Below are 16979 nucleotides of genomic sequence, written 5' to 3' on the forward strand. Positions count from 1 at the left end.
ATGCCTTTCTACATGGGCTCTTGACAGTGAGCATGATCTCCCTGGAGCTTATGATCACTCACAGTTCAGCATGTAAAATATCAATACCACTAGACACTCAGCAGTGGAAGCCACAAACAGTACAGTGAATGGTCCAAAGAGCCCCACCCAAAAGGTCACAGTAGCATCCCTTCCCTACTTTGAACCCTACCCAGACCTCAGTATTGGAAGCTTGTAACTTATTCTTCTGCAGGATGGGTATGAAGGTGCCTTGGGCTCCTGTATCCAACAGAACCGTAAAATGTTGAATCTGTGCTCTCCCCAAAGTTATGTAGCCTACCCAGGTGTGTGTGATCTTCAGTCTCCTTTGGGAACTTGGAGAACTTGGCCCCACTCCTAATCATCTTTCTTTGTAAAGCAGCTGAGGTTGAGGGATGAGGGAGGCTGGGAGAGAGTAGCTTTGTACCAGTGAACAAGAGACATTTACTTTCAGTTTTGAGTGGTGCTATAGCTGTGTGCTGATCAGTAAAATAAACCTGAGGTAATTTTGGTTCAACCAAAACCCTGTATTCTGTGCAAGATCATTATTGCTTGAGCCCAGGAGTTGGAGACCAGCCTGGGCAACATTGCAAGACCTCGTCTCTACTAAAAATTATATTAAAGAAATTAGCCTGGCATGGTGGGATGCACCTGTTGTCCCAGCTGCTCAGGAGGCTGAGGTCAGAGGATTGCTTGAGTGAAAGAATTTGAAGATTGCAGTGAGCCGTGATTGTTCCACTGCCCTCCAGCCTGGGTGACAGAGCAAGATGTTGTCTTACACACACAAAAAAGGTCATCATTATGGACGGTATCCATTTCTGTTTGGGAACACATTGATCGAACAGCTACAGTTTTGTCACTTTCTGGTGGGGGAAATGGGTTTTGTACCCTTTGGCTGACGGGCTTGAACTGCACAATGGCATCATTTTTTAGAAGTTCACCTTAATATAGGCTCTTTGCTGCTCCATTGTTAAGATAATGTCAAGATAAGATCTCTTAAATTCTTGCTTGATTTCAATACTAGGGCTACTGGAGTTTTCTAAGGCTGCAGGACTGACAGCAAGAATTATCTAGATTCTTTGAGCTAGTTTCTGATTCTCCAGTGAATCACCTTGATCCTCATTTTAAACCCAATCTAGTACAGTAGGAGTCTGTAGACTGGTTGGTCTCCAAGGGAGTTTGTCTTAGGGAAATTTCCCCAAGAGTGTCAAAGTTTCCTTGTAGTGGACAGGTTGTACCACCAGAAAATGCTGAGGCCCTTCGTAGTCATCTTGAAAGGATTGAATGTTGGCAAGGTAGACTGCAGTAGGAGCTGAGCACTAAGATAGCCAGCAAAATGCCATTCTTCTTTAACAAGCATTACATGCCTGAACAATGTAACTACATGTTCCTCATCTTCCAAGCAAACTAGCCAAAGTTCTAAAGATTTGTTTGGCTCTGCCAACAATGGTTGCAAATTTTCTTACTTTCAAACTCAGTGTAGATGCATGTCTCTGTAACTGTTGTCCAAAGGAAACAGAACCTTATGTGCCCCCGTCTCCCTCTTCCTGACAAATCTTAGTCTGGAAGATTTCACGAGGCACACCTGCTGAGGCTGACTGTCAGCTTGATAAGGAAGTCCTCCCATCCGCAGAAGTGTTGACAGTAACCAGGGCATCATTCAGGCTGTTGTCTTTGAATCTGTCTACTTCCTGGTACTTATCCTGAAACTTCATTTTAGCCTCATTAACAGGCAGTAAAGTGGAGGATCATTCATTGCCTGGTTGACCATACAATATGGACAACATGTTCATTAATGATTCTCGTGGACTTTTCTCAGTTTCTGCTAACTGGTCTTTCCTTCCATTTCTAGAAAGCTTTGTCCCCATCAGCATTCTATTTTCATTGCCAGAACAATTGAAAATTGTGACGGTCCCGAGATTTATCCTTGTTAACTGATGAGTTAGCCTACCACAGTTTCATGGATTCTTTTGGAAGACATGAGACTCCTGGATCAGAAACAAAGGACATCATTACTCATGGCAATAGTAGTAGCCAGAGTGTCAGCATTTGTGCTAGAAAACAGCCCCAGTTTCCCCAGGATACTGCAAAGAGCCAAGTGATGCCTTTGCATACACAGTTGTGTGCATTAGAGAAAAAGTACTCTCAATTTAGGGGACCACATCTTTTATAATGGGCAAAAAACCTTTCTTCTGGAGGGTTACATTAGCTTTATTATATTGGACAGTAAACAATTCTGCCTTTGCTTTCTAAGGAGATGCTTTATTTTCTAGGGCTGTTTACTCTATAAACATCCAGAACGAAGGGAGTTAGTGCATCTTCTCACAAGGTGTACACAAATGATAGATACTCATGGAGAGGTGTCTCTATCTATCTTGGTTTGGAATTGGGATAGCATTTTTGATTAGAAGTTCTTTCTCAATTAAAAAGTTCTGATAAAATAAGACAGAATTGTGACAGATTTGATTCAAGCATAACATTGAACTGTTCTTTTCCCTGGGAGTACCTTCCCCTCCCCCCCCTTTTTCCTGCTTCAGTTCCTATCCTGGCCTCGTCCACCTAGACTACCATAATTGCCCCTTAGTTGGTTTTACTCTCTGTAGTCTTGTTCTTTCTATCTTCAATACCTCTGCTACTGGGATCTTCTTAAAATACAGAGGTGATCATGCCACTCAATTTAAATTTGTCATCACTTCCTTATTAAGCTGGATTTTAAGTTGTTGAGCAGTTGTATAATTATTTCTCATGTGCTGGCTACTGTCCAGTTTTAAGTTGGCAGCTAAATTAAAAAAATTTTTTTAAAAACCTTGTAGGCCAGTCCTAGGTAGGCTGTGCCAAACAGGTGTCTAGGCTGCTTGCTGACAGTGTGTATCTGCTCTTACCATTTTTCTCTCTTAAACCTTTTTCTGCAGGATGTTATTCTCTCTGCCTTTAATATTTTTCATATCCAATTCTTGACTCCTGTTTATCCTTTGAAACCTACGTACTCTTAAAGCCTTTAAATGAACCTTTTCAACCTAGTTAGTTGTCTTGTTCTCAGCACCTTTATAGTAATTTTGAATGAACTGTGCATGTGTCATTATAGCACTTGCCTCATTGTGTTGTAATTACTTTTTTTGGGGTGTGTATGGGGGGGATTCTGCATCACACTGAATAAATAAAGTGTCAGCTACTCATACCAGGACAACTTTCCCTTTCTGCACATACCAAATCTCTCTTTCTTTTTTTGAGACAGGGTCTCCCTCTGTTGCCCAGGCTGGAGTGCAGTGGCACAATCACAGCTCACTGCAGCCTTCACCTCCCAGGTTGAAGCGATCCTCTCACTTCACGTCCCCAGTAGCTGGGACCACAGGTGCATGCCACCATGCCTGGCTGTTTTGTACTTTTTGTAGAGACAGGGTTTTGCCATGTTGCCCAGACTGGTCTTGAACTCCTGAACTCAAGCAGTCCCCCTGCTTTGGTCTAAAGTGCTGATATTACAGGCGTGAGCTACCATGCCCGGCCCACATACCAAATTGTTAGGAAAGAAAACTGCTTTCCAGAGAATTGTTTTAAAATCAAATCCATTACATTAGTTGGTGCTTTAAACCACCACTAAACATTCTCTGCTTTTAGCCTAGTATAATTTAATAGTATTCACTGGAAAATAGACATGTGGTGTACAGTCCTGTGGTCCATCCTAAATATGGTCCAATGTATATGGATAGCAAATATATTATGCCAAATAATATTTTCTTGTTTTGTTCAAATTTAAAATATAGACTGTGGATATTCATAAAGAGAAAGTGGCTCGAAGAGAGATTGGTATTTTGACAACAAATAAGAATACGTCAAGAACTCACAAAATAATAGCACCTGCAAATATGGAGCGCCCTGTAAGGTATATTCGGAAACCCATCGATTACACAGTTCTGGATGATGTGGGCCATGGTGTCAAGGTAAGCATTTTATATTACATAAACAAACTAATTTGCATATCCAGTAAATATTTTGGATAGGAAATATTGTGATAAAGATAATTGTAATTAATAGATTCTCTTTAGCAACTAGTATTATAATTTTCATACAATTTTTAATATGCATTTTTACTAAGGTTGGGGTGTAATTTTATCAGTGGAATAGGCTATACTAAAAGTGGTATTGAAATTTGAAATGGTTATTAAACCATAAATCCTAGACAAATAAATATTATCCATTTGTGTTGTGAATTCCATGTCTTTCTTTCTCCACTGAATATTTAAAAATAAAAATCTACATGCTTTTCAAAATTACTTTAGAAAATAATTTATAAATACTTTAATCATTTCATTTCTAAATATGTATATATATTTGTATACCTGTGTGTATATGTAATGCCAGCAACTTATTAAAAAATGAAAATTGTATGTAATTTTGTCTTAACCCCCCACCCTCCCCCCCCCGCAAAAAAAAACCCCACAGATTTTCAGGAGAGAGATGATGTGTTGCCTGTGTTCATTTCTAAGCATGGAAAATTAGCTGATCTTGAAGGATACCTGTAGTGTGTCAGCTTTTTGGTATTTATGGGTCATTTTGCAAGCATTTGGAATGACCTAAATTCTTTCGCTGTCTCTGCTCAGGATAAACTATTCCTTTGAAATTTGGAAGTTCCTTTCTAAGAGGACTGTTTGATTTGGATTCTGGTCTTCAGATTATTTTTTAAGTTATTAAGGAGTCAGCTAGAATCTTGAAGCTTGTCCTAGCTGATTGATCTGACTGGTGCTGTTGCTAGATCTGTTACATTCTGGATTTTTTGGGGTTCCTGGTTGAGAGAAGAGTATAGCTGAAAGCATTAACCTTTATTCTATTTCTCTCTGAGACTATTGGAATCTCCTCTTCACTTTTTATGTCTGTAAATTGTATATAAAATTGGAACACATTGCAAATGCAGAGGAGATTGCTTGTTTATTTCTTGTATTTTTATTCAGAGATGTGGCTAGGCTTGTATAAGAGCTGAAATTCAGTTTTAATTCAAGGTGCTTTAAACTAGACTGATCTCTGGGGTTGGAGTTTTGAGAATCCGGGGAAAATGTCTTTTGTGTTACTATCTACCTTAAGATTTAAAGAAAAACAATATGTTCATGCATGCATGTATGTATACATATATACCTGTATATGTGCGCGCGCACACACGCACACACACACTTCCCCATTTTGCCTCACCTTGATTATTCCTACCAAAGCAGTATACATTCATTAAAAATTTTTTTCTGTCATTATGTTAGTAGTGAATATCTTCCATTACCTCATCCCTCAATTAGTAGTTGTGTTTAACAGTTCAAGACATAGTACTTAGCTGAGTATACGATGAATCTAAATTTTACAAGGAAGTTTTGGATGAGAAAATTTAACTATTTCATCGTATATGTGTAAGTGGGAGATATAAACAGCATAATAAATGCTGAAAGTATAGGACTATGAATTTTGGAAATCTGCTTTCTAGCCATAATATGGATATATTAGACACAAGGGTGGGGGGCTTTGTTTTTGTTTTTAGATTTTTTTATTGTGGTAAGATATACATAACATAAAATGACCATTTAACTCTTTTTAGGTGTATAGTTCTGTGACATTAAGTACATTCACATTGTTATGCAGGCTATTTTAAAATACGTTTTTGGTGAGGGATGAAGGTGCACGGTCTGAGAAGAATATATTTTAGAAGCTGATTATTTGGCATATTTGTCTATAGTTTGTTTCTGTGACTGAAAAATACACACATACACACAATTGCTTCTCCCCAGTAATCTTAATGCTGCTTTGTTTTCTTAGTGTTGTGTTCTCTCTAAAGGATCATTGTTGGCTTAAATATTTCCAGAATGTTGTAGAGATGTGTGAAGGTAGAAATTTTGGTAGTAGTTAATGAACATTTGCCAGGCCAAAATTATTAGAAGGAAAAGTTTAAGTTTATTTTAAAATTAGTGTTTTGAGGATAGTGAGATACTGCTTACAGCTTTCAAATTATTTTTGTATTTTTTGCCCACTTTTCTGTTTAGAAGTTTGTTTTCTTACTGACTTGTCAGAGTCCTTGTTTTTCTGTTTGAAGAGTTAGTAGCCACTCATATATTGGCAACTATTTACTCATATTGCTGTCTGGCTTTTGACTTTGATGTTTTTTGGTATTTAAAAAATATACATACAGAATTTTTAAAATTGTATCTAAATATATTAATATTTTTCTTATAGCTACTAGGCTTTATGCTTACGATTGCCATACTCCAAGATTAATATTCCATTGCATTTTCTTATTTTGTGATATAAATTTTAGTGTTTTGGTATTTGTATTTAAATATACCTGGGTTTTATTTAAATAGTATTTACTGTGTTAATGCATTTTATGCTGTGAAATAAATGGTACATGTTAGTTTAATAGGAATTTAAAAATATGCAAAATATCCCAAAGTAAATCTGGTTTGATTTTTGGGAATAATAATAAGATACGTATAAGAGAATCCCAGCATAGAGAAACTACCAGAACATATTCATAAAGGAGAATTAAAAGAAGATGATCTTTGTAAGTGAGCACAAGGTTTGAGAGGAAGCTAGAATAGGGAAGGCCTGAATACTTAGCAAAGAAATTTACATTTATTTTGAAGAACACTAATAATAATTAACAGCCTGGATCATAATTTACAAAGGACTTTTCATATGTAGTTGGCCCTTTGTATCTCCAGGTTTCTATCTGTGGATTCAGCCAACCTTGGATAAAAAAAATTCCAGAAAGAAAAAGAGTAAAAAATGCAAGGACAATACAAGAATAAAAAATAATACAAATAAATATCATTACTATTTACATAGCATTTACCTTGTATTAGGTATTATAAGTAATTTAGAGATGATGTAAAGTATATTGGAGGGTAGTGTTGGTTATATGCAAATACTACACCAGTTTATATGAGGGATTTGAGCATCCTTGGATTTTGGTATTCATGGGGGTCCTGGAACCAAGCCTTCTTGATACCAAGGGATGACTGGATTAGTGTGTGCCTGTGTGCTTGTTTTTAAGCTTCAAAAGATTATGTGATCTAGGAGTTGTTAGATTTTATTATTGGTCTTCAAAGATAAACTTAGGTACGTTACTTTTTTTGGAGTTTGAGTTCACAGTGATTCATGAATCGGGCAGCTTCAGACCACAGAGACATGAAGCAGGGGGAAGTTCAAAGAAGCAAGACAAGCAAAATATTTGATTGGTTAGAAGTTAATTGTGGTTTCTGATTAGTAAAGTTCCTAGTTAGAGGTTAGTTGGAGGTTTCTGATTAAGTTACTCTCAGTTGTGTTTTGGTTTGCCTAAGTAGGAACCCAGAATGCGGGAGCTGTCTCAGCTTAATGGCTTTCTGATTAATTTTTTTTAAACAGTGTAGAAACTAAAGCTTTATAATATTTACATAGGAATGATTTTTTTTTTTAATTTATAAAGCAGAGGAGTGAGTTAAGAATCATTTCAAAGAAAGAATTGGCCTTGGCTGGGCACAGTGGCTTATGCCTGTAATCTTGGCACTTTGGGAGGCTCAGGAGGGAGGATCACTTGAGGCCAGGAGTTCCAGACCAGCCTGGCCAACGTGGCAAAACCCTGTGTCCTAAAAATATAAAATTTAGCCAAGTGTAGTGGCACACACTTGTAATCCCAGCTATTTGGGAGGCTGAGGCACGAGAATTGCTTGAACCCGGGAGGCGGAGGTTGCAGTGAGCCAAGATTGCACCACTGAACTCCATCCTGGACAACAGCCAGATTCTGTCTGGAAAAAAAAAAAAAAAAAGAATTAACATTAGACATTGAGTGCCTATGACATACAAAGCTATGATGTACTTAGAAGATAGGGAGGAATCAAAGGGAATTTCAAACAGATTCCAGGCAAATGGTGAAATTACTCATCCATAAAGGTAAATGTTAAGGAAACAAAGTGAGATCTTTTTTAAAAAGAGACAGTGTCTCACTGAAGTGCAATAGCTCAAGCACAGTTCACAACCTTTTGGGCTCAAGTGATCCTCCCTCCTCAGCCATGCAAGTAGCTGGGACTACAGGTGTGTGCCACTATGCTTGGCTAATTTTTTATTTTTATTTTTTCAAGAGAAGGGGTTTCACTGTGTTGCCCAGGCTGGTCTCAAACTCCTGGGCTCAAGCAGTCCACCTGCTTTGGCCTCCCAAAGTGCCGGGAGTTGTAGGCAAGAGCCACTATGCCTAGCCTGAAATGAGATCTTAAGGAAATAAAAAACGGTTTCATTTTGGATATGTTTTGAGGATATTTAAATGGAAAAATTTTATAGATTTCTGACAAAAATATTAGTATTTTGAGATGTAAGATACAGAGGTTATTTCCTACTAACACTCGCCAACATTGACACATCTGCATATATAATAACACTTAATAGAGGAGGCTGAACTTCATAAGAGGTTAAAGCTTACACCATTGCATAGTAGCACAGAGTTCAAGTAGAATTTTCATCCCCAGTCTAATTCTTTTATTCTTTCCATTTGGGACCAACTTATACTTGAATGCTTTTTTTTGTTACTTATCCACTTGAAATGACAAATGAAGGGAGATACGTGGACATATTTAGAATATTTTCTTAGTGATTTTAGGATAGTATTTAGTGTATTATGTATATACATTATAAGATATACATTGGTATGTAAGTATATTATATATCATAATACAGATACTGAAGTATACATTAGTATATTTTATCTTCAAGGATTCTAATAATGTTACTCAAATTTTATTCTTTAGGTGTGAAACGTCATGGTTGGTAGGGTGCCAGATGTTGTTTCCAGATAGAAATAAGCAATATCATTTTAAACAAACATTGAAGTGTACCATATTTCTGGCACAGTTTCTATAAATGAGAATGTATCCAAGAGATACCAAATCTCTTCTTTGGATGATTTCCTTTGATATGCCTTGTGGCCACCTGAAAAATGGTAGTTACTTGTTGAGAATGTCAGATGTTGTTAAAAAAACTTGAAGCCCCCAAATCTATAAAAAATTAGACTCTAAAACCTGAAGATACATATTTTTTAGTGGCATTGTACAAGTAGTGATGCTTTAGGACTCCACACATTGTTTCATGTTCTGTAGGCTAGTCAGCTTTAGGATCAAAACAACTTTTCTTCAGCTTTGAATTTTGACTTAAGTGGCTCAGATGAAAACTTAGAACTAAAGGTACTTAGAACTTCCTGTTAGTGTTGACCTGCTCAGGATTGGGGTTCAGAAGCTAGGAATGAGAGAGTTTTCCAGACCCTGTTTGTTTATATCTCAGTTAGAATCTGGCTAAGTTATCACTGTGCATGATGAGTTTTTTTAAGCTTCGAGATACTAGGTCCTTTTTTCATTTTTGAAAGCAATGTGTGGTTTTGAATTTTAACATTTGCAGTTTATCACTTTTTAAACTATACTGCCATTGAAATAATGAATACTCATACTTGGACATTCATTATCCAGTAAAGTGTTAGGTCTTATGCACCAATATGTTTAAATAGCTTCACATCTAATGTGTTATGGTATTTGTGTTTAAATGAACATATTTTTTAAATCATCTGTGATTCGGTTGGATTAGCTCCATAGGATAAAATACTGACTTAAAAAATATTGAGCCTGCATGAGATTGGAATAATTAAGTGGTGGTTTCCTTATGAGTATAATTCTTTTGAAAAATATGTGAAACACATGAGTATTTCCCCAGTACTTATGGATATCTTTTCTTTACAAAGTATTTGAAACATGGCTGGAAAAAAGCTTATTAATATGAATTGAATAACTGTAAATGTAAACCTGTCCTATCAGATATAACTTACCTAGCATTAATGTCTACTTTTTCCCCCTCTTTTTTTGCCAACGTAAAGTGGCTAAAAGCCAAGGTAAGAGCCATTACTTATCATTTCATCCACAGTATTTCCTCTGTATTGATAGAGGCTGCAGAGCCACTAAAATTTGAAAACTCTTCTTATGTCTGTCTGCTTTTCCCTGTAAGATTTATGTAGATTAAATATACTCAAATTCAGTTCAAATAAGCAACATTTAGCTTGGCTGTGTTAATATATCAAAGATATATTGACATCTACGTTTGTATAGGAACATTAATTTTGCTAACATTTATTGCTTTGCTCATTTTTCGGTAGTTGCCTTGCTTTCATTGACTTACAATTAGGAGGTTTCCCAGACATCATATGTGACTTTGTTACTGAATTGTTAGGATGAAGATGATTTTTCAGATGGGTATTTGAGCAAATTGACAAGTAAGATCTATAGTTTATGTTCATGCACACATTTCAAAAATTTGTAGGAAACCCAGTGTTTGAATGCAGATAAGTCTGATCTCAGTGAACATGTTTAACAATAAAATAAGATAAACAATCCAGTGATCTCACATGTATTTTGCTACAATGTGATATGAATGGCATAAAATAATAGGAAAACCAAGTGCAAGTGGTTCCTTGACTTTTTAAACTGTAGTACCAAAGTCTTTATTCAAACTGTCTGGGAATCCTTAATTCACATTCTGATATTAAAAAAAAATAATACATGGTGTTAAAACACAAAGAGAACAATTTGATATAAAAATAAAAGCATTTCTTTCTACATTTTAGCACGGAAATAACCAGCCTGCAAGAACTGGCACTCTGTCGAGAACAAATCCTCCTACTCAGAAACCGCCAAGTCCTCCCATGTCAGGCCGGGGAACACTGGGGTAAGAATTCAACTACATTTTACAGAAGAAATTCATATGCTAAAGGAAAAGATGTTTCTGTGACTTAAGTAAGTGTATGGGATCCATGCCACACTACCTTCTCTATGTGACACTACCTTTTACAAATTCATTTTAATTCTTGTTTTCCTGAACAGAATCCCAAATGAATCTGCTGGCTTTGTAATACTCTCTAAGATCTGTACCAGGAAAGTTTTTATATACGTATAAATGGCATTGTTTATTTTTTTGTCATCTAATTTTTAAAAAATATAAATCTGACTTGTTTTAAATGGAATGATTAGAGTATTCCAAATGGTGCCTTTGCATGTGTTTACAGTATCTATATTATAGAACTTTGACCAGTGGTCTACTTTTGTGTAGTGTGGCTGAGTCCACAGCTCTTCTGTTTCCCCTATTGGTGTCTGAGACTTAGGGACTCTTTACTTTAGGAAACTATGCACTTTATTTGTAACTATGCTTCTGCTGGTGTTCTTAGGCCTCTTTATACTAGAGTAGCTCCATGGGAAGGCCAGTTGGACAAGTAGAAAAGATAACAGTGGCTTCTTCCTTCTTAATTCTTAGTGTACTAAATATAGCGAATACTTGCCAGGGCATTACGTTTCTTTAAGGTTGCTTTTCTTAATACTGGGAATATTATATTGGATTTCTTATTTTTTGGTGGAGGGGTTGTTCAACAATCAGTCTTCTTTTAAGAAGGTCTTAGTTTTCATTTTTATTAATTAAACCCTCTGCCCCTGAAAAAAAAAATGAAGTTATTAAACAGAAAAGTCGAAATCATTTATTGAGAAATTAATGATTAGAATAGAATGGATGTCTCCATTTATTGCCATATTGAGGTAGGAATAAGTTGCAGCTTCCTATATAAAGAAATTTAGCTTCCTGTTTAAAGAACAGTGGCTTATGAGTGACTGGACTGAGAATGATGTACATTTTAAAGTTTGATATTACTGAGCATTTAAAAAATTATAATCATAATTTTTAGAAATCAGGTTAGGACTTTAAATTACCCTTTCCTATGTTTTTCTTAGGAAAAGGAAACAAATTTTAGTTTTCATGTTAAAATAACAAAATTCATATATCCCAGTGAAGAATATTTTTTAAAATTACAAACTTTGTTATATATATTTTTAAATCCTGGCATACATGGTCACAAAGGGAAACTCACATATTTTTGGGAAAAATACAATTTTATCTTTTTTATTCATTATTCCTTTTTCCACTATGCTTCTTTAGACGGAATACTCCTTATAAAACCCTGGAACCTGTTAAACCCCCAACAGTTCCTAATGACTATATGACGAGTCCTGCTAGGCTTGGAAGTCAGCATAGTCCAGGCAGGACAGCATCTTTAAATCAGAGACCAAGGACACACAGGTAAGCCTTTAGGTTGAGTATTTGAACATCTCTAAAGTGGGTGTAACTGACTGGTGACAAACTCCTATGGAGGTGCTGAGTAAAGGTGAAGTGCCACTCTAATGCTAATAACAAATGTGAAAGTTGGGGGAATAATATTATATATGTTCCTGTAAATTTGTGTTATAACTTCTGTTTTTTTTTTTTTTTTTTTAAGATTTTTAAACACCTGTTTGTACTATTAATGGATTGTTTGTGTTTCCTCCTTTTGATAGAGGTACAGACTCTATCAGACTCTTTGGGTTAAGACTAAAGAATTTTTTTCTTTTTTTTGTGACGGAGTTTTGCTCTTGTTGCCCAGGCTGGAGTGCAGTGGTGCAATCTTGGCTCACTGCAACCTCTGCCTCCTAGGTTCATGCGATTCTCCTGTCTCAGCCTCCCAAGTAGCTGGGATTACAGGCCTGTGCCACCACACCCGGCTAATTTTGAGTTGAATCAGGGTTTCTGCATATTGGTCAGGCTGGTTTCGAACTCCTGACCTCAGGTGATCCACCCGCTTTGGCCTTTCAGAGTGCTGGGATTACAGGTGTGAGCCACTGTGCCTGGCCCTAAGAATGTTTTAAAATGCTCTTTTAAAAAAATTTAAGGCAAACCACTCAAATACTTTTGGAGAAAAGATTAACTATCATAGGAATTATACAACGTGATTTAAACTTTCAGAGATTGAAGGAAAGAAGATTGAAGTTAAATCTGAGGGAGACTTTCAAGAGAATCAGTATACTAGAATATGTTTTATTATTATTATTATTATCTTTTTGGAGATGGAGTCTAGCTCTGTCACCCAGGCTGGAGTGCAGTGACGCGATCTCGGCTCACTGCAACTTCTGCCATCCAGGCTCAAGCAATGCTCCTGCCTCAGCCTCCAGAGAAGCTGGGATTACAGGGGCACGCTACTTTTTGTATTTTAGTAGAGATGAGGTTTCACCAGGTTGCCCGGGCTGGTCTCCAACTCCTGACCTCAGGTGATCTGCCCACCTCGGCCTCCCAAAGTGTTGGGATTACAGGCGTGAGCCACTGCTCCCGGCCTTGTATTTATTATTTTTGAATGTCCTAAAAATCAATTACCCGGTGGATTTTTTAAAATTTAGTTACAGAGTATAACATTCAGAAAAGTATCCACTTTATTAAGTATACAGCTTGATGGATGGACACACACTTATATAACCGTCACCCAGATCAGAAAATGGAACATTATCAGCAACCCAGAAGCCTCTCAAGCTCCTTCCCAGTTATTGCCTCGACCTTCTTCCCCCAAAATGTAGCCACTTCAATTTTTGAGTGCTTTATAAAACCAGATAAATTTATTTTATAACCAAATTTGTTTTATTCTTTAGTTTTCTCTCTCACGTAATAACGTGGGCAGGGAACCTCTCTTTTGCCTTCACTCTTACGTTGGTAAATGAGAGATAACTTATCAAAATGATTTATGGGAATTCCACTAAATAGGGCATATCGAGATGCGAGATGCTAGGTAAGTGGTATTTATTACTATTGCCACTGTTAGTAAACAAATTGTTAAGTTGATATCTGCAGATACTGTATCAAGTCAAGTTCTTTGAGGAACAAAATTGTTCTCTTTGTTGTTATTTGAACTATTGGATCAAAGTATAGGTTTTCTCTATAGTGGAAGCATAGTTTAATCATATTCAACAAACAGTTATTAAGTGTTGTTTCATTAGATATTAGGCATTTGCCAATAAGGCATAGTTCTTTTTTCAAGAGCTCATTCTATTAGAACAGGGATCAGCACACGTTTTCTATAAAGGGCCAGATTGTCAATATTTTAGGATTTGTGGGCCATATGGTTTCTGTTGCAATTACTCAGATCTGTCATTATAGCACAAAAGCAGCCATTGACAATACGTAAATGAATGTGGCTATGTTCCAGTAAAACTTTATTTATAGCACTGACATTCTAATTTCATATAATTTTAATGTGCTACAAAATATTATTCCTTTTTTGATTTTTTTAACTATTAAAAAATGTAAAAGACATTCTTAACTCACAGGTAGTAAAAATCGGGCAATGGACCAGTTTTAGCCCACAGGCTGTAATTTGCCAACCCCTTGTTGGAAAAAAGACAGTAATTGAAGAGGAGCATAGTAAGAGGATAAATACTCATATGTCTATGATGCAGTGATGGCACAAAACTAAGTGTTGATCACCTGGCTTGAGGGAGTTAGGGAGGTCTTCACATCTAAGCTGTGTCTGTTATATAAATGGCTTTTTTCTTTTTCTTCCATTAGCATATGATAATCTAATTATAGAATGATCATATTGCAGAAGAAAATAAAAATCTTATCCAGGCATTGCAAATCTTTGCCCTTTAAATTTCTGGGCTCATTGAGCAAATCATGTAGATTTTAAAACATAATAGGGAGCGTAAGGATACATGTACACAAATATATGTTTTTACACATGTACACACATTACTATAAACAACTAGATGGCACAAGATCTAGTTGTTTGTGCCATACCTTACAAGAAGTAAGGCTTGTGCCATACCTTACTAGAAACAACTAGAGAGAGCCACGTCCTACAGCTAACAGGACAGTACATCCACAGGAAGTAGAATAGTAGTGAGGAGTTGATTAGAGTTTATCAGTAGCAACTATTCTAGAATGACCACACTGAAACTTCACTATTGTCTTTCTTTGTCATTATGCTTATTTTCCAGAAAATGTTTGTGTTACCACCTTTCTTTGAGATGAGAGGAAGTTTTCATATTAATTTTAGACTAGAATGGATTACCCTTTTAATTTACTTCCACATTATTTGTACTTTCTCTTTTGTTGTATCTGTTACATTACCTTTTCATGTCAGTTTTCCCATTATGAGCTTCAGACAGTGTGGTTCATCACTGCATTGCTCACTGCTCTTCATAGCAGGTTTTGAATAAACACTTGTTGACTCATTGTACTGTAAGATTTTGTTGGTGATAAATATTTCAGCAGAGATGGTTTTAAGTACTGTGTTATCATTATATTGGTTCCAGATAGGTTGAGAAGTAGAGGAAACCATTTCAAATATTAGGATTAAGGTTTGTGATGAATAGTTAAAAAAATTCTTGTTACACGCACACACATGCGCACACACACACACACACACACACACACACACACCCTCCCATTCCCTTCCTCCCTCCCTCTCCCCTCTCTCCCTCCATCTCTCCTTCCCTTCCTCCCTCCCTCCTTCCCTTCCCCGCTTCTTCTCTCCCTCCCTCCCTTCCTTCCTCAGGTTCTGCGTTCCCAGAGTCAGCCCGTCTCAGGTTGAAAATACAGTATTCATGGGATGCAGACCCCGTGGATACAGAAGACCGACTTTTCATATCCGCTGGTTCTCTAGGGCCAGCCTCAGGACTTGAACATCCATGGGTTTTGGTATCCAAGGGGGTTCTTGAAACCAATCCTCCAAGAATACTGAGGGGTGACTATATGACATAAAAGGAGTATTCAGTGGCCTTGGGTGATTACAGTTTTTTTTTTAATATGTCTCTAGAATTGGTTTTTCACAATTTTTTTTTTCTTTTCAGTGGAAGTAGCGGAGGAAGTGGAAGTCGAGAAAACAGTGGTAGCAGTAGTATTGGCATTCCCATTGCTGTGCCTACACCTTCGCCACCCACTATTGGACCAGGTGTGTTATTTATTAATCTGTGTTTAATACGTGGTAATATTTATGAGCTTTATTGTGGAAGGCTGAAATAAATTAGTCACATTGAGTAAAATTATTAATTAAATTTGTGATTGTTGCTAGAATAAAGGCTGATAACAAATTTAACAATGTTTTTAGATTGTTTTTCACAAAGTCTATAGGATTTCGCCAGCTGTTTCTCCTTATATATACTGTATATTAAGTAGTTTTGTTAAATAACTTTTTGTTAGCCATTTTGCTTTAGAAATGTATTCATTCCTCAGTGTCCATAGGGGATTGGTTCCAAGGTCCCCTGCAGATACCAAAATGCATGGATGCTCAAGTCCTTTCTATAAACTGGTGTAGTATTTGCATATAACCTACACACATCCTCTCATATTGTTTAAATCATCCCTAGATTACTTATAATACCTAATACAATATAAGTGTTACTTAAATAGTTATATTGTATTGTTTAGGGAATAGTGACAAGAAAAATAAGTCTGCACATGTTCAGTACAGATGTAGCCATCCCCTTTTTTCCCCGAAATATTTTTGATCTATTATTGATTGAATCCAGGGACGAAGAACCCCATGGATATGGAGGGCTGACTGTATTTGCCTAGCATACTAGTCAAGAATGACATTTATTATTTCAAGAGCAAACCAGTATTGTATGATACTCCAGCTGGAGAATCAGTGTCTATAAAGGTGAATTATGTTTCTAGGAGTTTTAATGTTGCCTTGCAGGCCAGTATCTGCTCTGGTGGTTGCTTATTTTGTGACTTTACTACATTTATCTGTGATATTCAATATATATTTCAATAAAATGCAATACATGTAAAATAAGATTAAGATAGGAAAGTTATTTTACTTTCAGAAAGTATGAAAATTTCAAAAATCCTTGGAGGGCATTAAATTAGCCTCTTGATTTTTAGTAAATGAAATGGAGACTTTTTATATTGTTAAAATGTATATTTTAAAAATATGATAATGAAAAATGTTAGAAAAAAATTCTTAGCTTTTCAAGCATATTTTTGAAAAAGGAGAAAAAGCCACTTATAAACATAGGCATATTTGATAGTTAAGGCAGGTATAAATTTGGTAGCCTCTTTACCTACAAAATTCATACTCATTTGAGCATGCTTTACATGTGGGTATCTTTTTTCTTTTTATTTCCAATATATTGTAC

General features: G+C 36.3%; 1 protein-coding gene across 16 annotated transcripts in view; it reads left to right on the forward strand.

Annotated features, from left to right (window-relative positions):
• Window positions 1–16979, forward strand: part of LOC105480002 (abl interactor 1) — a 116071-nt gene that overhangs the window by 83421 nt on the left and 15671 nt on the right. For 10 of the 16 annotated variants that reach the window (XM_011738401.2, XM_011738402.3, XM_011738406.3 and 7 more), the window contains exons 3-7: window positions 3780–3956; window positions 9878–9892; window positions 10622–10722; window positions 11977–12117; window positions 15690–15790. In XM_011738401.2, coding sequence (XP_011736703.1) covers window positions 3780–3956; window positions 9878–9892; window positions 10622–10722; window positions 11977–12117; window positions 15690–15790 — 535 coding nt within the window. The remainder of the gene's footprint in view (window positions 1–3779; window positions 3957–9877; window positions 9893–10621; window positions 10723–11976; window positions 12118–15689; window positions 15791–16979) is intronic. The other 6 variants (XM_011738403.3, XM_011738408.3, XM_011738407.2 and 3 more) reach the window with 1 other exon arrangement.

This window comes from Macaca nemestrina, chromosome 9 (assembly GCF_043159975.1).
Source record: "Macaca nemestrina isolate mMacNem1 chromosome 9, mMacNem.hap1, whole genome shotgun sequence".
NCBI classification, from domain to species: Eukaryota; Metazoa; Chordata; class Mammalia; order Primates; family Cercopithecidae; genus Macaca; species Macaca nemestrina.